Below are 24,808 nucleotides of genomic sequence, written 5' to 3'. Positions count from 1 at the left end.
TTTTGAAACGTAGTTGCCATAAAGGTCAATAAAACTCTGCTCAATATCTCTGAGCATGGCGAAAAAGAAATCAGAAAACGAAAAAAAAGTACGAACATCCGGTGCTATTAGTCCTTTAACTGTCTTACATTCTGAACTTTATCTGTCGGTCTTCGGAGTACACTGGTAAAAACAAGCTATGCTTTGGCGGAAAAAGCAGGAAAATGAAATAAAATATGAAGTGCAACGACCAAACCTTCGTTCAATACAATCCGTCAACTCGAACCTCACATACTGTGCACAACTCACTTAAAAATCTATATGCTTAGAGAAATTAAGTGAAAAATATCTGATTGCAAGGACCGTAACATAGAATATGGGTATGCGTAGAAAGAAACCGTGCGATAATGGTGATACAGTTACTGCGTAAATTTGGTTCATACCTGCTTAGTGTCCGAACATGACATTGTAGCAAAATATTGAAATAGTTATGATGAAATCTGGCTGGTTTAAGAAACCTTACTCGTATGATCTTATTTAATGTAGGTACGTTTAATCGCGATGCCCATAGCAAAATGTTAAATCTGGCAATTTAAGGGTTTTAACTCTTACGAAATAATTAATAAGGCGATCAATTCAACACAGGAACCGTCTTTTTATGGTACAGTAAGTATTGTTTCATTGTGTGTAAAATCTAAAAGAAAACGTTATACAAACAACTGAAAATCAGAGTGATTTGTCACAATAACAGCATGACAGTGAAAACATGCAACTTTACTGTAGGGTATCTTTCATCGTTGATTGACAGAAGTTGAAATTTATTTTTAGATCTGTGTAGTCAATTTAAATTCACTGATACCACCAAAAATGAACGTAAGGTAGTCCGTATGTGCGGTAAACAATATCTTACGCAGCAATATGTATATTTCCTGGCAATAAATACAAATCATTTGAAAATAAAAATGCCCAGGTAACCAAACAGTTTCTTGTATTTCAGCCTTGACTTGTTACCACTGTCCTCTGAAACCAGTCAATGACTCCATAACCTGCACAACAACAAAACACTGCGCTTCGTCTGAGGTATTTCCAAATTACACGTTTGATTTTCTGCACAACCAAACGACATTTGACCTCAAATGCGGATAAGAGGCATTCATCATGTTCAACTTTTTACGATTTAATATCAAGAATAGTCTCCCTTGGTTTTCAATTCTTCTTTATTATTCCAAAGATCAGTACTGGTACTGTGGACAAGTATTAATAAGTGAACATTACTCACCGAGTATCGTCCAGTGAACGATGTTCACTACATAGCGTTTTCAAGAACTGAAAAGTTTCAAGCGGATACTGTTCAGTGAAAAGTTCTTATTTAATAAATGCCTTTTTTCATTGAGCAGTACTCACTGCAAATTGTCTAGTGTGAATACCCACGTTTTCGTTTGTCAAAAACGATGAAGCTAAATAAACAACGACCTTAATTTTGCTCTTTCTGGGACTTCGATTTGGGACTTTCTTTTTATCATACATTAGTAGACTTATTTTATGATCCTGGTTTAGAGCCATATGCTTACAAATCGGGACGCTCGAATCTCGTATAGGAGCGCGCATACTCCACTTTACCAGTCAGAAATCACCTACAGAGCTAGTAAAAACTGCTTCAATACGAGTATTTACTTATGTTTGAACAATTAAGTAAGGCAAATAAATGCGTTTCATGTCAAATGTTTACAGAATTGTTTTCCTTTTAGATGTGCATGATCAACACCTTGTATGCGCATGATGGACATATTGAGCATATCCTGTCGTGTATTGATCGAAGTGTAAGTCCATTAAAGGCTTATATTCATATCTGTAAAGATTCAAGCAATTTACAAAGTACAGTTGTAAATAAAACAATACAAAGGGTGTTGGGCAAAGTCACCGTATAAAACGCTTGCCACATCACATGTCAACATTGCAAAGGAAATGCAAAAACTAACTTTACTGCATGTAAATATTTAGGTCTGTGACGGCGCTGGTTTCGGCTTCAACAGTAACTTAGTTGGAAAAAGGCACCAGAGACGTAACCTTAACCTACATTGCTGCCATACAGATCTTTGTAATGTCCCAGATTTCACAACCACAACACAAAGAGCACAAGTTTCAAGCGTCACACCTCCAGGGTTTTACAGTAAGCTGTGTTTCTATAAACTTTCTTGCAATGAGATCCTCAGCAGTTAGGACTGTCTCCAAAAAGTAATTGATATTCATATACTGAGTAGCATGTTTGTCATTTATCTAAATGCATCTTCTTAATGTGTATTCCAGGTGATTCTTCTGTTATAATACAATTAATTTTAGTTCAATCCTGTGAGTATTGTACCTAATTTTTTTTTTAGGGATAGATTTTCAAGTACCCGTGGGTTCATTTATCCATAACAGGAATATCTAAGTAGACGACGATATTATATTAGAAAATGATCTTTTCTTTGCAAAATGACTAGCAAGCGTCGCGGTATACATTATGAAATCCTTAATTGTGTTCCTTGTTTGTTGTGGACTACAACAATTTACTCATAAACCAGCAGTCATTTTAGCAAGGTGTTCTGACGAAGTTCATAATGTTTGATGGTGATAATCCGTCATTGGACTTTTTAAACATTATTTAAACAAGTGCGCATGTGTTAAAGTTAACTTTCATAGTTATGTGTGTGAACTGCTATAAAATACAAAAAAGCATTTGCTTACAGCCGTAGAAATGATGAAATAGTAACCTTGCTTCTATCCCGTCAGGTTCGATGAAACCACTGGTTCTTTTTATTTAGGCGCAGAAACGGAATTCTGCTTCTCTAACAATAGAGATGTCGACAGAAAAATGTTGGCCCCATATACACAACATAGGAGTCTCATAGCTTTCTATAGAGCTCGTTATGAATCCAGAGGTTCTATAAATGTAGACAAGTTTATGACATATTACCTTCAGGTTGTCACAGTGATATTGTCTTTGTGGTAGACGAATCCGGAAGTGTTGGGTTCGCTGGGTTTAAGAAAGTGATATCCTTCATAACAGATATCGTGGGTCATCTTGACGTAGGAACTCACGGAGATCAGGTAATATATTAGCATTAAGATCAGACCCGGCAATATATTAATGTATAGATCAGGCAGTCAATCAAGGTAATATATTAACATAAAGATTACGATAAGCAAATGGATCAGTTAGTATTAGGGCTGGAACAATTACTCGGTTAATCGGATCCGATTCGATTACTAGGTGAAACCGATTTCAATTTTGCAAAACCGCAAATCGCTCTCAAACAGTAAGCATCACGAATTGTACTTTCTACATTTCTTTGACCGGCACATACTATATGATAGACCCGCAGTATATTTCCGCTAAAACACGTCAACTTGAACATAATCAATAGTCTCGGAGTTGCTTGTAGTGATATATCTAAAATAAAAGACACCAAAATATGACTTATTAATTACCACACTGCTTGCAAAAGATAAAGTCCGTAAGTTCCTGATGAAGTCAGCTGCTGGAAGTGCGTTGATACGGTCGTCAGGAAAGAAAACAGCATTTTAAATATGGCGGCCGATTAACCGGTTCGGTTCGATTCGATTTCATACAACTGATTAACCGGTTTCAAAATTTTGAAATCGTTCCAGCCCTAGTTAGTATGAGATGTTGTTACAGAAAATCAGGTATGTATAAGTGTGGAGAACAGGTAATGTATTAGCATACAGTTAATGTAATGTACAAGCATCAATTAATGTATAAAGATGAGGACCAGGTATTAGTACAGGGATCAGGTAATGTATCTGCGTACAGTTCAGGTAATGTATTAGGGTGTTAATCGGGTAGTGTTATTAGCATATAGATCCGATGATATATGAGCATAGCAATCAGGCAATGTATCGGTACGTAGATAAGATAATGTAATAGTATTAGCAGCGAGATCAATTAACCTATTACCAAGAGTTCAAGTAATGTATAAGAATAATATAGCGATCAAATAATTTTTTTATCAAAGAGATCAGGTAAGGTAATGTATTATGATGCAAATCAGCTCCTGTAACTGGATATGTATCGGGTAATGCATTAGCAGAGTTCAGGTAGTCTATCAGTAGAGAGATCAGGTAGTATATTAGCACAGAAATCCGGTAATATATTACAATAGAAATCAGATAAGAAAATATTTTAGGTAGATCTAGTAATATATTAGCAAACACAGTTCGGGTAATGAATGGACAGAGATCAGGTAAATATCATCCTTGAGACCAGGAAATGTACATGCAAAGAGACCAGGTAATATACTAGCATAGAATGTAGGTAATGCGTTAGCATGCAAATCAAATGATATATATACGAAAAGATCAAGTAATGTATTGGCAAGAGTAATAGAGAACAGGTAATGTATATCCGTATAGGTCAAGTAATGTATAAGCACAGAAGTAAAGTAATATACAGACATGGAGACAGAAATATCCACTATATATTCAAGTAAACCACTGACAATTAAGTGCTTAAAATAGCTTCTAGTATTACTTTTAGTACATCACGTATTATTGCAGTTGTCTCTACTGTTATTCGACAACGACCCACATTTGCAATGGTATTTGAATGACTACACAACCAAAGCGGATCTTCTCAACGCCCTCACCTACGTTCCTTACCATAACGGTACAACTAACACTGGCAGTGCCCTTAAATATGTCAGGGAAAATGTATTTCAGGTAAACCAGTGTACCTTAATGTTTGCTTCTGTGTGCATTTTTGTAACTCTTTAGAGAACAGCTGTGAATTTGACACAGTACGTTTTAATTGTAAATAATTAATGTTAACTATAACGCTTTGTCTATATTAGATAAACTGGCAGATAATCTTTTGAAATAAAATGATGGAAGATTTTTTGTCATCGAAATAGAGTATCAACTCACATACACATGTACACTGTTGATTAATAGGGGAGATAAAAGTAAAACTGCTGTGGCGAAAGTTTTTCTGTATTTCACTTTCTTGCTCCGAGCAAGCTCTCCGTACTCCAAGCGAGGAGAATCTGTGTGTGCTCCGAGCAAAGAGATTGCCCTCCGTGCTTCGAGCGAGGAGACTGTTCTTCGTACTCCGAGCTCGGAGATTTTTCTCCGTGCTTCAAGCTAGGAGAGTGTTCGTCGTGCTCCCAGCAAAGAGAATACTTTCCGTGCTTCGAGCGAAGAGAAAGCTCTCTGTAGTCCGAGCTAGGAGAATATGTGTGTGCTCCGAGATTTTTCTCCGTGCTTCGAGCTAGAAGAGTGTTCGGCTTGCTTTGAGCGAAGAGAATTCTTTCCGTGCTAAGTGCGAGCATTCTTATGCTCTCCTCCGAGCGAGGAGAATGCTCTCTGTCTGTACTCCGAGAGTACTCCGAGCGCGAAGAATCTGTATGTGCTTCGAAAAAGTTGAATGCTCGCCGTGCTCTAAGCTATGCTCAGAGAAAGGAAGATGCTCTCCTTACTCCGAGCGAAGAGAATCTGTGTGTACTCCAAAAGAGAAGAATGCTCTCCCTACTCCGAGGGAGGAGAATGCTCACCGTACTCCGAGCAAAGTGGATACTCTCCAAGCTTCAAGCTAGGGGAGTGTTTTCCGTGCTCTAAGCAAGGATGCTTTCTGTACTCCGACGAAAGAGAATGCTCTCCGTAACTAATTAGAATACGCTAAAGTCCTCCTCTGAATCATGTTGGTGAGTTGCCAACTACTCATGTATTAGAAAGGTAGATAAAGATACTAAATATTGAGAGAGAAAAACTGTTGAAAATGGCATTAACAAACGAAGTTTCATTAGATGTAACAGTATGCTCCGTGATATTGTGATGCTTTCTATAGGCTTCAATAGATTTATTTTGAAACAATTTACTTCAATGTTCTTTTAGTTCAAAAACGGAGACAGACCAACTGCTAAAAATGTCGTCGTCGTAATAACTGACGGTCGCTCCAGTAATCATACTGCGACTGTCGCAGAGTCTAACAACCTCCGCCGTGACGGCGTAAGAATGGTTGTTCTGGGTGTCGGCAATGCGGTGAACAGTGAGCTTATCGACATAGCTGGAGTGTATGCTAATGCGGCGAAAGTAGCTGGATATGACCATTTGCCGGAAGCTGAATCGAAAATTCTTAAACTGATCTGTTAAGATTAGACATTCAGTGTAAATATAGATTTACATTAAATAAAGAAAAGTTCTGAAAAACACCTTTCTTGTGATGTTATATTTACCATTTCATCATCTCTACGGCTGTAAAAAAATGCTTTCAGATCAACTGGACCCTTAGCACGGTATCGAAAATTCTTAACAACGCATAAAATCTGCATTCTTTTAAAACAAAGCCATACAATACAATCCCTCCCATCTTCACGCCTTAGATATAACTACCACAAATATTTCTCATGACCTTATCGGTTGTAATGGTGGTACATTATAATTAACAAATAACAGAACGTATAATAAAAAATTGACGACATTGCGCTACAATTCAAGTGATTGCCTTGATTTTTCAAGTAAAGCACTCGCATATGTTTTTCATTATTTTTCACCAATTTTTCTTGCGGCAAACAATGTCCCTGAAAAAAACAAATAGCCGAAGAGGCTACACTACAGCATCATCCAACCTGCATGATATCACGTGGTTTGTACCAGGAGTCTTCACGTATTTTCGGCATACGTCGCTGCCTACAACGAAGGCAACCTTGAATAAAAAAATGTGTTTGTCTTCATTTCGGTTGAGTTAACATACCTTATGATTCAGGCAGTATGAGTTCTCAGCAGAAATTTTCATGCGCTAGTGGTATATATGAAGCTATATTAACGTATTACACAGAAGCGACTCAGACAGACAGAACACAGACTGAGACAGATTTCTATATTCTTTCTGTATAAAATGTTTATACAAGGAAATGTGTGAAAAAGCGGACGTACTGGTCGTGTATACTGTCTAATTACAAACATTTGGTTTCTACGAGTATCTTCTTAACCTCTAGCTCTGGTGCAATGATCTGCATTGCGACAGTGCAGACCAAAATCAGCCTGACATCTGTGCAGCCGATCAAGTCTGCACGTTCGCTATTCAGTCAGTAATTTTCAGTAACTCCCTTGAATAATAAATGGTATGCCAATTGAATGAGGGCCAGTTCATTTTAGAATTTAGCAGGGTAAGTTAAATTAAGTACCTGTAACAAATGTTTACATAACTTAATTTTACCTACCCGACGGTCTATGAACTAATGATGTTCTAGTTACCTTGAAACTCAACAGTCACTTAACTATTAACCTAAACATTATGCTATTCGAAAGCTGAATTTGATGTATCAATATACTTAATTGTCATAACAATGGTGATTGAAAACATTTTTTTCAGTTCTGACGTTTATAACTGTACTTGAAAGTTTTAAAGTCGTCAGGTGCACCATCCGTAGGGTTTATTGAAAGGAAAATGCGTTATTGATATTAATTAATACGCATACGCTCAGTATGTTGTTTTGAATTTATTAAGGCTGTTATGTGACCACTTGAATGAGGAGATATTGATCCAAGCGGAACAAAATTGCCACGTACATAAACTGTTTTTTCTTTTATTTTGTCCGGTTATTAAATACATGTGTGTGAAGGATTCTTCCATATTTTCTTTCCTTTAGCGCTGGTCAGTGGCAGTCTTATAAACAATTATTCTAAAACTTCATATTTTTAGTTTATTGTTGGTTACTCCACATAAAGACATAAGAATGGTTCCTTTCTGATGGGTCAATCATTAGTTTGAATCATATCGTTATTAGTTTTGGAAACAATTGAACATTTTTTGCCATTCACTGGAAATTCAAAATGTGGTAATAGTCCGATCGATTCGTAACAATAAATGCCAAAATACTTCAGAAAATGGGAAAAGACACCACTTTGGCACAGGTTTTATCTAATGCTAAGACACATTTTTCATGGACCAATTGATATCTTGTCAAGAGGCGATGTGGCGCCATTTTAAAACTTAATATTTACTGTTAGAGATTCTAATGAAAGTTCATTGTATTTACATTCATTTCCAAAATACACTGAAATATCAATGTATATGATATTAACATGAATCTTAATTTTAAATCAAAAACATAAAATAACAATTCAAATGCAGTTAATTTCTTTCTGTTTCCATGGTAACGGCGAAAATACAGCCATAAAACCTCTGTTTTGTATTATTAAAACAAAATCTTTGTCATTTTCTCATATTTTATTTTGATCTTATTTTACTTAATGTAGTTTGAACTATATTACTTGTATTTCATCCACTACAACATATTAGAAGATTGTTCTAATTCCTCTTTCCAATGTTAAGCCAGAGGGAGCTTATGCATTGCCCCCATCTGCTTGCCTGTCAGTCCGTCAGTCATGCAAAATGGGATACTGCAATAGCTTCAAAATTACAATATAATTTTTCATGAAACATGGTACATAGATGGATGGCAATGTGGAAAATGCCAAATCATTTAAATTTGTTGTTATGGCAAATAATGTGGTTGCTATGGCAACAACTAGTCCAATAAATGACAAAAAGTGTCATTCTGCAATTATTTTAAAGTAAGAGGGAGTGTTTCTCGACAAATTGTACACAGATAAAAAAAATGAGAATATGATAGTTATTTCTTTGTCCATTTTTAAATCAGTCCGTCCGTCTGTACGTCCGTCCATCAACCATGAATGGTGAATTCTTCTATAACTTTACAAACTGTGTAACAAAGAAGAATACGGCTAAAAATATTGAATCTGCTTTCATGGTCAAACTTGGAAAACACATAGTAACTATCCTGTGATATATACAAAACAAGGCACACACTAGCACAAGATGGTAGACAACATAAGTAAACTTGCATCAAAGGCTGTGTAGAGAATTTCAGCACTTGACATTACATCTTCCTCAACAGCCTTTGTATAGTTTTGCACATGTATTTGAGGAGCTATTGAGGCAAGAGGCAGGAGGCGGCATTGCAATTTTCGTACGTATTCACGGGCTCCACAGCCTGTATTATTTTGTTTAGCGAAAAGTTATACAAATTTGAAAAAGTCGTAAGCTCGTATACCGTAGACATTGCACAATCCCTGCATGGGCATCGTTAGGAGGCTGCCCGCTGACTGTGCCTCTAATGCACGATTTTCTGTGGACATTGTGCCCAAAATATATCATACGAAGATTGTAGACTCGTGGGTCCTTCGCAAGGCCCTTGCACAGCTGCCGCTCGCTGCTTGTGCAGTACCCTTGAAATCGAACGGAACTGAGCAATTATTGCGCGACAACCCTACAGCGGACGTACCATGTAGCGACCTTGATATGGGCAGGACATTTTTCAGTTGGTCGTATGATTTCTGTGAGAAGTTTGCGGAGACTTCACAGCAACTGCACTATTCAAATGGCACGATTTCCGTACAATCTCCGCGCAGTGTCCGTATGGATTTCTCCTGGCCTTCCCCCAAGGGCCTGTACAAAAATGACACGATCCCCCTAGCCACCTATTATGCCCCCAAAAAACGTAAGGAAAATCATAAAGTAATTAATCGCACGGCGCCCGGGTAAAATGTGAATTAGGCAAAAGGAATAGAATACCTGATATCCGACTTGATAAGCAACCTTTTAAAGTATATTCACGCTGCAGACTCACTCTGCATGAACAGATGCTTGCGAGCCTCATTGACATATTCTTTTGTTAAGAAGAGCATTGAAAGACTCTATTATAGGCATTTGATCTAAGAAAGGCTCAATTTTAAAAGGCAAAAAAGAACTCAGAATGATGTAAAATCAAAGAAACTGGTCAAAGTTTCCCAAGCATTTTTTTTTTTGCCTCTTACACAGAAAACCCGTGTTTTTCCACAATCTGTGAAGTCAAAGCATCACTCAAGGCTTGCAAGGAAAACAAAAATTATGACTTTAAATCACAGAATGACATGTCAGGCTAGAAACTTCAGGATATTGCATTGTATCCGTATGTGCCACAAATGTTAAGTGGTGTGTTATCCTTGGGAACAAATGCATGTTGCAATTATACGTCCAGACAACATGATATCACCTAATGTACATCAAAGGTCCTGCCACATTAGAAGCCTGAAGTTTGTTTGTCTGTAGGTTCATGTACAATAATGAGCTTAACCCGATTTGGTAAAATGAAAGAGTAAGCATCTCTTTTCAGACGTTGTGGCGCTCAGCATTAAGTGGATAGTGCTAGGACTGGTCAGCCCGGTGTCAGTATAATGTGACTGGGTGGGGTATCATGCCACGTGTCTACGACGTGATATTCCAGTGAGGCAGCACTATAAAGCTGGGCATTGTGCTTACTGCTACAAGTAGACACCGTCGTTTATGTGACTTAAAAATTGTTGAAAAAGACGTTAAACCCGAACATACACATACACTTTTCAGACGTTAGAAAACAATGACATCGATTCGTATTTTGAAAATTTAAGCTCTCCTTATTGTGGATCGATGTATTTTCAGTTCATTGTCCCTATTCATCAATACCACAGGAGTATTACAGGTTTTATTAGCTTGTAGGAAGGTGTCAAAAAATGTGTTTAATGACAAGAAACTTGAATCACCGACAATCACGAGGTGCACTGGTTTTGTTTGACATTTGACCGCCAAGTTGGTAGTGACATAACAAATAGTCTGAAAACTGTAGTTTAAGTATTCATATTCAATAAGTCCTTACTTATCATATTTTTTTATTTCTACAAATATGTCCAAATATAGATATTACTACATATTACTGCACATTTCTTTGTATTTCGGGCACCCTCATAGAACTGACAGATTCTGCTTCTAACTTAGTGACTATACACACATTACACGTATATGCCGATGACATGAAATTATGAAGTTCTATCCCTAGCTGTGGGATACAAAAAACGTATAAAATTTCACTAGTAGCTTCCTCACTTAGCGCTCAGCATTAAGAGGATAGTGCAAGGACTGGTCAGCCCGATGTCAGTATAATGTGACTGGGTGGAGTGTCATGTCACATATCTACGGCATGATATTCCAGTGAGGTAGCACCATATAGCTGGGCATTGTGCTCACTGCTACAAGTAGACAGCGCCATTTATATGACTGAAAAATTGTTGACCCTAGCACATACACAAGCACGCACGTAATGTGCTTTAACTTGACAAAACAAACTATAGCAGGAACATGCAAATGTAAATCTGATTTTCCTGATTAAACGGCATTGACTTTTTTTCTTCAAAGAAACATAGTCTGACAGGGGGATGACCACATGTACGAAGTAGCAGTCACATGTTCTACTGAACATTATTTGATAGTTTTGGTTCGTTTCATCAATTCTGTTACGAACAAAATTCTGAGTCGCGAAAACTAATGACAAAGTGAAACACATGACATTGATTGCACTATATTTTACATACTTTTAAATGGATGTAAAGTTCTACGTAGGACTGTTACCATTTTAAACATCCTTTATAGGTCAGCTACCAGTGTTTACGTAATTCTGGCACACATATCATAGACATCTTATCATTTAAAAAGTTCACACTTTTTGCTAGATTATATATTGTACATTTATGATACTCGGGCATAGGGTTTTCAGATTTAAACATTCGGTCAGTTGCAAAAGTACCTTTTACAATATCTCTGTCTTAAAATTTCAGTATTTAGAGCTCACTAACAGAAAATGATAAGTTTCATATTACAGATCTTGCTGTATCAGTTGCGAAGATATTAAGAATGTGCGAAGATGTCACAAGTTTGCACTATATTGCATTCCGACATTATCAGCAATAATTTCCTTTGAATGTATTTGAATACGAAATACACCGGTTTCTGCCTTATAACTGAAATAACCAAACTTTGTGTACTTTAATATTTCATTCAATGATTTCCAGTGATTTATTGAATTTTAGAGTGAAATATATATGGTATTTTTCGCATAGAAAACTATGAAATACATTTTCACCGAGTGAGAAAATATCAAATATACAAAGTGTGTGGTTAAAACCATTGAAACACATGAAATAAAAAGAAAATATGTTTGTTCTGTATTAAAAATCAAATGTCTTTCACTCGCAAACACCAGATTTTAACATTTACACTCAATGCCACCCGTGAAAATATTGCATTTTGGTGTTCACTTTGATCTAACAAATATCCTCTCGATATAAGTTGTTGTCTTGCATACGTATCTTACATACCTTCTTTATGTAATAATTTATATATATATGCACATCAGTTGTTGTCATTTATACGCACCTGCTATGCATACTATCAGTGGTCCGAGGAAAGCAAGAAATACTAACTCCTGTAAAAACCACTTTTGTGCGGAAACAGCGATTAATCCAAGTACGAGGAGAAGAAAAGCAAAGATCAACAGACATCGTGACGTCACAATATAATCTGAAAGAGACATTTGACGTCACTATGTAATATAAAGTATAAATCGTAGCGTAACATCGCAGTTTGACAGCCATTTTGACGTCACTAAGTAATCTAGATATATATTTTAATGTAACTGTAAAATCACAAAAAAGACATTGCAAGTCATTATATAATCAGAAAGAGACACAATGCCGTCATTTCATGCCATAAAAAGATACATTGTATTGGGATGTCACTGTATCATCTGAAAAGATACCGCGACGTCAATTTACAACCAACAAGAGACATAGAGACGTCACAATAATGAATAAGAGGCATCATGCCGTCACTGTAAAAAGCCTTGGAGCCACGCATTTGCAAAGTATGCCCACAACAAAAAGAAGATGTAACGGAAAAATATTACAGACGGGTTGCTTCAAAAATCCAACAAGTATATTTAAATTTTATGCAAAATATAGATAGAGTGTGGGGTGGGGGGGGGGGGGTAAGGTTGAAGGGGAAAGTAGAACAAGGATAAATATACAAAGGGAATGCTACGTTCCTTAATCACAGTTACACTACAATGTAAACAACAATAGCGCAGACATATATGTACCAAAGATAAACACAGACAGCCACACCCAACTAACTAACATAGATAAGCAGACATGTAAGATACACCAACACTGTAGGGCACCACCCAAGACACACACGCAAACAAACGTACACATATAAGAAGGAAAAAACAATCGTGTACCGCCTTAGGATTCCGGCAGCCAAAATAAAGGGGGGCCCGAAAACTTACTCATAGTAAAGGGGGAGGGGATGCCAAAACAAGGGAGCGCAGTTGCAAGGGGAAATGATGGGGACGATAGGGGGAGTGATGAGAAGGAGGAAAAAGCGCTAACAACAAACAAGACAACATACGCAACACAAAATACAAGACAGACAGAAAACCAGTTGAAAATAGGGGCACCGCCTTGGAACGGTCAGTAACCTATATAAAGGAAACTGGGGGTTTAAACGCGTTTAGGGCATGCCAACCTCGCACTTACCCTATTTGCAACAAGTTACACCACACAATGTAAATAAAATCCCCGCTGAGAAAGGCTCTAACATAGCGAAAAAATACCAGATCATAGTAACTAAAATATAAAATTAAGGTAAATACAAGGTAATATATATATACCAATGTACTCACAACTTGTTCTGAAGTCAGAGCACCAAGAGTCCTAACTTTTTAAGGGCACGAACTAAGGTAAAGCTGCAAGACAAAATTCCACTCCCTCCCGTCCGTTTTATGTAGGATTAAGGAGAAGTTCGTTCATTTGAGTAATTAAAGATAAACTGACCATTTTCACTTGACAAAGCACATACTAGTATACCTTCTGGTGACGTAAAACTCCGACATGCAGTAGCTGATTCACCATTTACATCTGTTGTTTTCCTACACCACTTCCACAAACCTAGGTTCGCCTTCCATGTTTCACCGAAGAAATCCGTCTCAGTGTAGGCCCACCATGGCAGCACCAAGGCCACCAGTGTTACCGGTAATGCAAGAACTGCAAATAGAACCCCTGTCTTAAAAACTCCTTCGCATGATGTCATATCGTCGGCAAAAATAATACCAGCAATTCCTAAGTTTGTTACACTTTTCCTCGAAATAACTTTAATCGAAATATTTGGCCAAAATACAAGTCCAACTACACTTTTAGCAAAGCAAATTTCTAATATTCACTGAAACAATCTGAACAGGCATCTCATAAAAATCAATCGCAAGATGTTATATCGTCGGCAATAATAACACCAGCCTAAAGTCTCAACGGTTATACGCTTTTCCTAAAAACTATTTAACTTTAAACGAAGTATTTCCAGCTATACTGTTAATGAAGCCATGAAATGTCTAATATTCATTGGAACAATCTGAATCAAAGGCGAAATCAGTCCACCGTGGGCTTATTCAATAACCGAGAAATGATCAAGTGCGGTTGCTAACAATTTAAATCATTAAAAATTCATATGTTTATGACGTATTTCACTTTGACTTTGCACTGAATTCATTAATAATAACTTTGAAAAACAGAGGGAGTTGTGAAATAGATGAACCATAATCAATACATTACCAATAAACTCTTTCAACCATAAAATGCAAACATTTTTCATCAGATTTTAGAATTGCAATTTTGCCTTGGTTGAAATTGAAAGTATATAAATGGACTAAGTTTTTCTTTCATCAAAAGAACTTATGTTTATCAATATGCATGCACTATATTGCAATTAGTTTCTTATAGAAGAAAATGTCCGCTTTGATTATGTGTGATGGGACTGGTGGAATACTTCATGAAAGGAAGTTCTTAGAGTAATACGTAATAATACGTTTTTATTTTATGTTAAAAACAGAAAGAGCAGCTATTCGTTTAAGAAAATATTCACAAATGGGTATTTAGAAAAGTAGTTCTTTCAATACTGCAAATGAACGTACCTAGTCGTATGAAAACTATGGATTAAATAATGTTCTCTATTGTATGTTGATCATTATACAAATCTGTGAAATATGAAAACAAGAGGGCCAAGATGGCCCTAGGTCGCTCACCTGAGAAACACACCATAACAGTGTAAACATGTCTGACTTAGTGATTTCATGGAAACAAATATTCTGACCAATTTTCATTAAGATTGGACCAAAAATGTGGTCTCTTGGGTGTAAACAAGTATTTTTTTATTTAACCTAGTGACCTAGTTTTTACTCCACATGTCCCAGATTCGTGCTTGTCCAAGATTTCATAAAAACAAACATTCTGATAAAGTTTCGGAAAGATTGGAGCAAAAAAGTGGCCTATAGAGTGTATATAAGCTTTTCCTTTGATTTGACCTAGTGACCTAGTTTTTGCTCCCACGTGACCCAGATTCGAAATCACCCAAGACTGTATGATAAAAAACATTCTGACCAAGTTTTATGAAGATAGAATAAAGATGTAGCCCATAGAGTATAAACAAGCTTATTCTTTGATTTGCCTGGTGACCTAGTTTTTAATCCCACGTGGCCAAGATAAAAGTTAATTCGAGATTTCATGCATACAAACATTCTGACACAGTTTCATGCATTTAAACTGAAAATGCAGCCCCTATTGCATACACATGGTTTTTCTTTTTATTTTAACAGGTGACCTAGTATTTTTACCACAGATGATCTAGATTGGAAATTGGGCCAAAGATCATCAAGATAAGCATTTTGACCAAATTTCATGAAGATATGGTCATAAACATGGCCTCTAAAGTGTTATCAAGCCTTTCCTTTGATTTGACTGGATGACCTAGTTTTTCACCCAACATGACCCATATTCAAACTTGACCTAGATTTTATCCAAACAAACGTTCTGATCAAATGTCATGAGGAACCGGTGTAAAATGCAGTCCCTATTGCATAAACAAGGTATTTCTTTGATTTGACCTTGCGACCTAGTTTTTGACCATAGATTTCCCATATTCAAACCTGACCTAGAATTCATTAAGGCAGCCATTCTGACTAAATTTGATAAATATCCAGTGTAAAATGCAGCCCCTATTGCGTACATAAAGTCTTTCTTTGATTTGACTGGGTGACCTAGCTTTTAAACCCAGATTACCCATATTTGAACTTGACCTAGATTTTATCCAGGCAAACATTCTGATGAAACTTCATCAAGATCCGGTGTAAAATGCAGTCCCTGTTGCATACACAAGTTTTCTCTTTAATATGACCTAGTGACCTAGTTTTTGACCCCAGATAACCCATATTTGAATATCCCTAGACTTAATTTCATGAAGATCCGGTGTGAAAAATACAGTCCCTTCTGCATACACAAGGTTTTTCTTTGATTTGATCTAGTGACCTACTTTTTAAACCCAGATGACCTATATTCAAATTTGACCTAGATATGATTACGGCAACTATTCTGACAAAATTTCATGAAGATCAATTGAAAAATACAGCCTCTATTGCATACACAAGGTTTTTCTATGATTTGATCTAGTGACCTAGTTTTTGAGCTCAGATGACCCATATTCGAACTTGACCTAGAATTTATCAAGACAATCATTCTGACTAAATTTTATAAATATCCAATGTAAAATGCAGCCCCTATTGCATACACAAGGTTTTTCTTTAATTTGACCGGGTGGCCTAGTTTTTAATCCTAGATGACCCATATTCGAACTTGACCTAGATTTCATCCAGACAAACAATGTGATCAAATTTCATGAAGATCCGATGTAAAATGCAGTCCCTATTGCATACACAAGGCTTTTCTTTGATATGACCTAGTGACCTAGTTTTTGACCCTAGATAACCCATATTCAAATTTGACCTAGATTTAATCAAGGCAATGATTCTGATCAAATTTCATGAAGACGAATTAAAAAATACAGCCTCTGTCGCATACACAAGGTTTTTCCTTTATTTGACCTAGTGACCTAGTTTTTGACCCCAGGTAACCCATATTCAAACATGACCTAGATTTTATCAAGACAATCATTCTGACAAAGTTTCATGAAGTTCAATTGAAAAATACAGCCTCTATCGCATACGCAAGCTAAATGTTGACAGACGACAGACGCCGAACATCGAGCGATCTCACCTGAGCAATTAAATATAGGATTTAACAAGAGATTACTATAATTTATATTTATAAAAATGTGGCAGTCACATAACAAACAAAGGCATTATAACCCTTTAAAATCACTAAGACTGAACTACTTTGATATCTGACTTCTGGGTCCCTTACTGGTACTCTGCTTGTTGCAAGCAGTCTGTAAAAGCATACTTACATGTTCTTTCTTTATCCGAACATTTTTTTGTGGTTTACATAATAATATGTTCTGGATTCTTCTGGCGCGGATACATGGTATTTACACTGTCTTTTTACTATGGAACTATGGAGTGTGACTATGTGTTCAACATTAACCGGTTTAAGCCCGTCGGTAGTGTTTTATAATTGGCCGTTCCTAAGTGGTGTCCCACGGTGATTCTTTTTTGTTTTGTCTTTGTTGTCTAATTATTTTACTTTGCCTACAGTACTTTTACACATCCACTGCTATATGCATGATATGTTTTCGCTTTGGATAGGATAAGGTCTTTGTCCTCGTCACCGACTTGGTCTTTTAATTTACTTTTTTTATTTATTTATTTCACTTGCTTATTTGTTCAACTATAATCATAATTTGTATCATATCATACGGTTTTGTTAACATTATAAAAATATCTCTTTCTTTTTACTTAGACAAGATATAATAGGCATGTAGGCCTATGGAGAACTACGGATTTTATTTATGGTACGTGAAATTTGACATCGATAGGGCCTAATTTGTATTTGTCTTGTGAGTTTAAATTTGTTTGTGGTATTCCAGAATTAGTACGGTTACATCACTCCAGTAGATTCAAAACAGGATATTAAAAATTAAAAGATTTTACGGTTTCTGAAAAGAATGTATTAAACAGGTACAAAGCCGTTAACAGCAGACACTAACTTTTCAACTGATTTGAACACTACTGACCTGTGGGTTAGACTCTGTCAGTCAAGGTGTGGATTCGAGTAAGGAAGATATGTAAATCTTTGTTGTAGTTGCTGTTGTTTCTTATACTGATTTTTATTTATCAATGTTTCACAATTACCATTAAGTAATCAATCATACTGATGTGCTTTTACACATAAAATAAAATAAAATATAATAAAACTATCCATAAAAAAGTTAAAAACCATATGAAGCAAATGAGATATTAGTAAATTTGGAGTTTTATCCGCAAAAAGTACTAGACAAATTTGCTACTGGAAAGACATTTGAAGAGAAACGCGACGTGTTCAGCAATGTTAACTTTTTAATATTCCCCCGTAAAATTTCGAAATAAATTTCACACATTTTCTTAGAGCGGTAACCTAACAAAAATGTCAAATGTAAAAATTCGGTAATGTATTTTTCTATTACAATAAACAATACGCAATGTTTTTTTTTTGTCGTTTTTTAAGTGAATTTTGAACTGGTATTAAGGCTAGTCAAAAGTGATATTTTTATAACATTAAATTAAATAACTTCCACCTTCACGCCCTTGTTGGGGTGAGCCAAAATAGCAAATATGTAACAAAAGTGTCATATTCTACACCATCATAGCTATTGAAAAACGTCAATGTTGTTTAATGATATTGTCTATTTACATAAAACACTTATTTTGCAACATGCATTTCTGGCTAATCTTGCAGCAGAAATCGATGTTTTATACTGATGGTACAAAACTGATTCTGTTTGCATAATTATGGCTCTTGTGGTATCCAACTGATTTAAACAGCTGATGGGAAATTCATCTATATGCTCTGCAAACAGTCTATAAAATATGCATAAGGGGATATGATTTCGTGGGTTATAACAAAGAGTGCGACGTTGAGATTTAATTTCATGGATTGACAAACACGAAACCCGCTATAATTAGTGGTCTACGAGTATTAATTTCACAGAGTTTCAACGAGTTGTTTAAAGACTGTTCTATTTTAGCGCTGACGGCCCAACACTGACAAAGCGATCCCATTTAAACAAAACCTAGAAAGGTCCATACAAGAATGCTATTAGCCGAAACTGGTGAAAGTCCAACAAACAGTTCTTAAGCCCCGGCAACCCCGAAAAGGGACCTAGTAGAACCATTTGAAAGTTGGTTATATATAAGAAGAGCTCGTTAAAACGTTGTTTTTCCCCTATTTTTAAACAGTGACCCCTTAAAGGAATGAAGTATCCTCAATTGAACAAAATAGGGAGAATGATGATATAATCCTGCGGTTCATGAGAGGAAGTCATTTCAAGATTTTTTTCCATTTCTATCATCACCTTAAAGACTCGCATTTAAACAAATTTTGGACATGACCTTATAATGATACTACAAACCAAGTTTGATGAAAATCCAGCTAGCAAGTTGTTTAAAGTTCTTTTTACTTTAGCTCTAGTGGCCGCTAAAAGAAACCAAGTAAGTCAATTTGTTTGAAATTGGGAGAGGATCTTCCACTGATTTTACAGACTAAGTTTGATGCAGATCAATCATGCAGTGGCTTAAAAGTATATCTAGCAGCCACTAAAAGAAACCAAACTGAATAAAGATATATTATATAAACAGATTGATATTATATAAATATTGCATTCCTGAGAGGGTGATATGAAAAATGTTCACCGCGAGATATATGAATATCGACTGAGGCGCCAGCCGAGGTCTATATTCATACTTCGAGTGGTGAACATTTTTCATATCACCCTCTCAGGAATGCAATATTTATTTTATAATACCGAAAATATAATAAGGTCAAAACATTTACTGGAAAATCAACATAATGTTTTAAATGATTTATCTAACATTAAAAGGTAATTATACTAACCAAATAATGAACAGAATTAAGGAGTCTTTACTTGTTAGCGTGACTTTGCTGTGTAATAAGACTTTTTTTCATAGAAATTATGAAATTATGTATCATATCACATGCGCAGAAATTGAAAATAACAGTTTTGCGCATGAGACATAAAATCACTGGGGAATATGATATTCTATTAAAGTTAAACTAATGGGCAATTTGAATTGGACATTTATGTGAGGTATAATAAAATATAATTATCTAAGTCGTCGGTATGGTAGCTGGGAAAATGCCATACCATGCTGTTGCATATAGCATGCACGGATCTCAAAAAAGGCACAGTTAAGTGCAGGCACTGATAGACGAGTGGCACTCAGTAGTATGAGACTAAGATGTCAGTCTGTAATAGATGCAAACAGCAGCATTCAGTTTCATCCTTCATCATATAGGCATTAAAGTTACGCTCAGATGCTACAAGGCAGTCTGAAAGACAACTATATCACCTGCCGCTGTTATGGATAGTGAAAGGGTTGTGTAATAGTATGTATATAGTAACCTGATCCAGCAAGCCTGGAAGAGTTGTGTGCCCTTCGCCTATATAATGTAATGCATGCTTTATCAGATTGCACTTGAGCTTAGCAAGGAACTACTACACATTAAATATAGTTAGAGCACAATCGTTGTCGTTCTATATATTACTCCATCATAGTAACATAACATGGTGTCAGAAATAAGGAATTATTGAACTCACAGCCAAAGAATAAGAATGCATAGTGCATTATTATTATTATTATTATTATTATTTATTATTTACCAGATTTTTATAGCGCCCTTTTCATCTAAAAATAAACGTTCAAAAACGCTGTACAAACTACATATCACAGAATGATATGGACACACAATACAACACAAAAATATATCAATAATAAAATGTATTTAGCCTGAATCAGGTTTTACTCTACATTGAAATTGTACTAGATATTTTGAAGAACAAAAACAACAGTAAATAATGTCCATTGCAAAGGTATATAACAGCTTGTTTTCCAGTGCAAAGTTAGTTTCAATAGACCTTGAAGAAAAAGTGTGTTTTTAATGATCTTTTGAAAGCATCCAAGATTTTAGCGTCCCTAATGGTAGCCGGGAGAGCATTCCATAACTTCGGTGCAGCTGATGAAAAACTACGATCACCGTACCTCACAGTTTTGCTTTTTGGAACAACTAGTTGTTTTGAGTTGTTCTTGGATCTCAAATTTAACGTCTTTAACATAGATCGATGATTGGTCATGCAATGCTTTGCATGGGTTTTCTAGGGAAGCCCGTTACTAATGTTGCGAGAACTTGTGGGTTGACTCTTTTGCCTATTATATGTACAATTGACGTAGTTATCTGTTTATATATGTATATATTGGCAATAAAATATGTTTAAACCTAAAAAAATGGGTTTTCCGTATGAATTAATTTGAAACCGGATTAAATTAATTTGTGCAAGATGGATCTCAGTGGTATTTCATCTCCACACATGGACTGGAACTGTAGCAATCTGCCTGAGGCATGGAGAAAATTCCAAGAACACTGTGAACTTGTATTTAAAGGGCCTCTAGTTGAAAAAGAAGAAACTGTACACATTACATATTTGTTACTATGGATGGGAGAAAAAGACCGAGATATCTTAAGTTTGTCAGCCGATGACAAGAAAAGTTTAAAGGCAATATGTGAGGCAGTTAAGGTACACCTGCAACCAAAAATAAACTCCGTGTTTGTTCAGTACAAATTCTATCATGAACTACAGGGAGAAAATACATTTGAGGAATTTATTACAAAGTTGAGACTGCTTGCAACAGAATGCAGTTTTCACGACAAGGATAAAATGTTCCGAGATAGGGTAGTTTTCGGAGTCAAATCATTAAGAATGAGAGAAAAATTGATAAATGAGTGACAAATTGACATTTGATAAAGCAGTGGAAATATGTCCATCTTTAGAATATGCCCAGGATCAACTTCGTGAGATGAACCTAACACAGGCCACAGGCTCCACTGTCAATGCAGTCAGAGCTAGGAGGAACATACAGGAGCTACGGGATACTGGTCACAACTCCTCAGGCCAGCTAACTGGTCATAATACCTCAGGCCAGGGGGGAAGGAGTGGTAGATTGGGCGTCAGGGAAGACACCGCCAATGAAAGACGTCACAGCTGTCCGAACTGTGGTAAAAACACGGAATAACTCAGTTCTGCACTGCAAAGGGGAAACAGTGCTTTAAATGTAAAAAATGGAGCCATTTTGGATTAATGTGTAGATCTAATGTTCATAAAATCCGTGAGGACAGCGCAGATAGTGAAAATGTATTTGTTGATAATGTTGAATCCAACGTAACAAATGGGCAGGTATTTGCAGAGATAGAGGTTGGTCCTACTAACAGTGTGTAAAATTCAAAATTGATACCGGCAGTCAGGTAAAAATTTTACCATTTACTGTATTTCAGAGTCTAGGCACCAAGTCAGTCCTTGAAAAGTCAAACACTAGGTTATCTGCATACAATGGAAGTGGGCTGGAGTAAGGGGATGTTTAACACTCCAGTGCATACACCCAGGGTTAGGACATGAGGGGAATGTTCTTTTCTATGTAGTAGATACTACGTCACCTAGTAGAATCTGAGACCCATCAAGTACCTCTCACAAAAAAGTTAGTATTGGAAGAGCATTCAAAGGTTTTTCAGGGTATAGGACTCTTCCCTGGAGAATGCACTATTCACTTGACCACTCCATAACACCAGTAGTCCGCCTACCCCGTAAAGTCCCCGTAGCATTACAAGATAGAGTCAAACAGGAGTTGGACAGAATGGAAAGTTTAGGTGTTGTTGCCAAGGTTAACGAACCTACAGACTTGGTAAGCTCCATGGTTGTGGCAGAGAAACGCCAGGTACATATAAGAATATGTCTGGACCCGAGGGACCTGAACAAAGCCATCTTCCGTTCTCATTATCCTATGAGAACTCCAGACGACATTCTGCCGCAACTAGCAGGGGCCAAATATTTTACAAAGTTTGATGCAAGATCAGGTTATTGGGCATTAAAACTCACTGAGCAATAATCCCTTCTTATACGTTCAATACTATGTTTGGCAGATATCGTTACCCAAGACTTCCATTTGGGTTGCGCTCTTCTGGCGATGAATTCATTCGTAAAATTGATGAATGCTACCAAGGGTTAAGTAGAGTAGTGGTCATAGTGGATGACATTCTGGTGTATGGGAAAACGAGAGAAGAACATGACAGAAACTTAGGCTAGTTTTGCAGAGATCTCTAGAAAAAGGTGTTTGGTTCATTGAAGATAAACTGGTAGTACGGGTTACCCAGGTCGACTATTTTGGCCATTTATTAACTTCAGAGGGGCTCAAACCTGACCCAGCCAAGGTTTCAGCTATCAAGGAAACGCAACCCCCACACAATAAGGCGGAAACTGAAACTATCCTAGGTATGGTCAACTACCTGTCACGGTTGGCACCAAATTTATCTGAAGTCACAGCCCCAATAAGACAGCTACTGTCTAAAGATGTTGATTTCTGTTGGGAAAAGCCCCAAATGGACGCGTTTTAATTGATTAAGGATATAATCACAGAACCAGGTCAGGTCTTGTCTTATTACGATCATAGCAAAACGCTGACTCTGCAAGTTTATCCAGCAAGAAAGGTTTAGGGGCTACCCTTCTTCAAGAAGGAAAACCAATTGCATATGCATCTAAGTCTCTCATCCCTTCCGAAATGAATTATGCACAGATAGAGAATGAAATGTTTGCAATATTATTTGGATGTAGGCGCTTCCACCATTTTACTTATGGTCGGAAGTTCGATGTGCAAACTGATCATTTGCCGTTGATTTCAATATTTAAGAAACCCCTGTTTGCGGCCCCAGCGCGCTTGCAGTTACAGAGGTATGATATTGTGCTTAAACATGTTCCTAGCAAGGAAGTTCCTGTTGCAGATACCTTAAGTAGGAAGTCTCTTGAGGGCACATACCCAGAACTGTCTGAGGGCATGGACTTGCAAGTGAACATGGTAATTTCAAGTTTACCAGTCTCTGATAGAAAAATGCAAGAAATAAAGTCCCTAACTGATCAAGACAGCCAACTGACCCTATTGAGTTCTGTTATACTTCAGGGTTGGCCAGAAGTCAAAAATCATTGTCCATCACAAATTCAGGCTTATTGGAACTAAAGAGATGAGTTAGCTGTAGTTGATGGCTTAATCACGAAGGGCAATAAAATTATCATGCCCAAAGTAATGAGGTCAAAGATGTTAGTTCACTCAGGTCACATGGGGGTAGAAAAATGTCATAGGAGGGCAGCTGATGTTATGTTTAGGCCAGGTATTTCTGCAGATATAACAAACATGGTACTTAATTGAAGCATCTGTCTGCAACATAGGAATTCAAATCCTAGAGAGCCACTGATCCCTACAGAAGTACTTGATTATCCGTGGCAGATCATAGGTACAGATCTATTCACCTGGGAAAATAAAAGCTATTTGATTGTAGTTGATTACTACAGCAGGTATTTTGAGGTCAAAGAGATCCCAGACATGAAAAGCCATACAATCATTAACAGAATGAAAGCTATAATGGCCAGATGGAGAATAAGTGAACAAGTTATATCTAACAATGGGCCCTGTTATAACTCACAGGAATTTGCAGATTTTGCAAGGAAATGGGACTTTAAGCATGAAACCTGTAGCCCATACCATAACCAGTCAAACGGTCTAGCTGAAAAATATGTCTCTATTTGCAAGAAAATTCTGACAAAAGCTAAGGCAAGTAAAGGGGATCCACTAATAGGAATTTTAGAGTACAGAACAACCCCTCTAGAATCAGCTAAGTCTCTCCCCTGCTCAGTTGCTTATGGGAAGACAACTGAGGTCTGTACTACCCACCTCAAGAGATAATCTCATTCCCAAAATTATCTCCCCAAATCTGGTCAAGGAAATAATTAGGATTAGCAAAGGGAAGGTGAAATCTTACTATGACAGGCAGACAAAATCCCTAGAGCCTCTTGGTATAGGTCAGACAGCTCGGATACAACAGCTGAATAAACCTTGGCAACCAGCAGTTGTAACTGAAAGGCACA

General features: G+C 36.7%; 1 protein-coding gene across 2 annotated transcripts in view; it reads left to right on the top strand.

Annotated features, from left to right (window-relative positions):
- LOC123561315 (collagen alpha-1(XIV) chain-like) overlaps positions 1-24,808 on the top strand; it is a 54,780-nt gene that overhangs the window by 5,038 nt on the left and 24,934 nt on the right. The window contains exons 3-8 of one of the 2 annotated variants that reach the window (XM_045353590.2): positions 977-1,059; positions 1,728-1,799; positions 1,981-2,149; positions 2,942-3,069; positions 4,537-4,698; positions 5,869-6,185. In XM_045353590.2, coding sequence (XP_045209525.2) covers positions 977-1,059; positions 1,728-1,799; positions 1,981-2,149; positions 2,942-3,069; positions 4,537-4,698; positions 5,869-6,126 — 872 coding nt within the window. In that variant the 3' untranslated portion in view covers positions 6,127-6,185. Of the gene's footprint in view, positions 1-976; positions 1,060-1,727; positions 1,800-1,980; positions 2,150-2,941; positions 3,070-4,536; positions 4,699-5,868; positions 6,186-24,808 lie in introns of those variants that run through there. The other variant, XM_053553353.1, reaches the window with a different exon arrangement.

This window comes from Mercenaria mercenaria, chromosome 10 (genome assembly GCF_021730395.1).
Source record: "Mercenaria mercenaria strain notata chromosome 10, MADL_Memer_1, whole genome shotgun sequence".
Taxonomy (NCBI): domain Eukaryota; kingdom Metazoa; phylum Mollusca; class Bivalvia; order Venerida; family Veneridae; genus Mercenaria; species Mercenaria mercenaria.
This window is presented reverse-complemented; position numbering and strand designations above follow the sequence as displayed.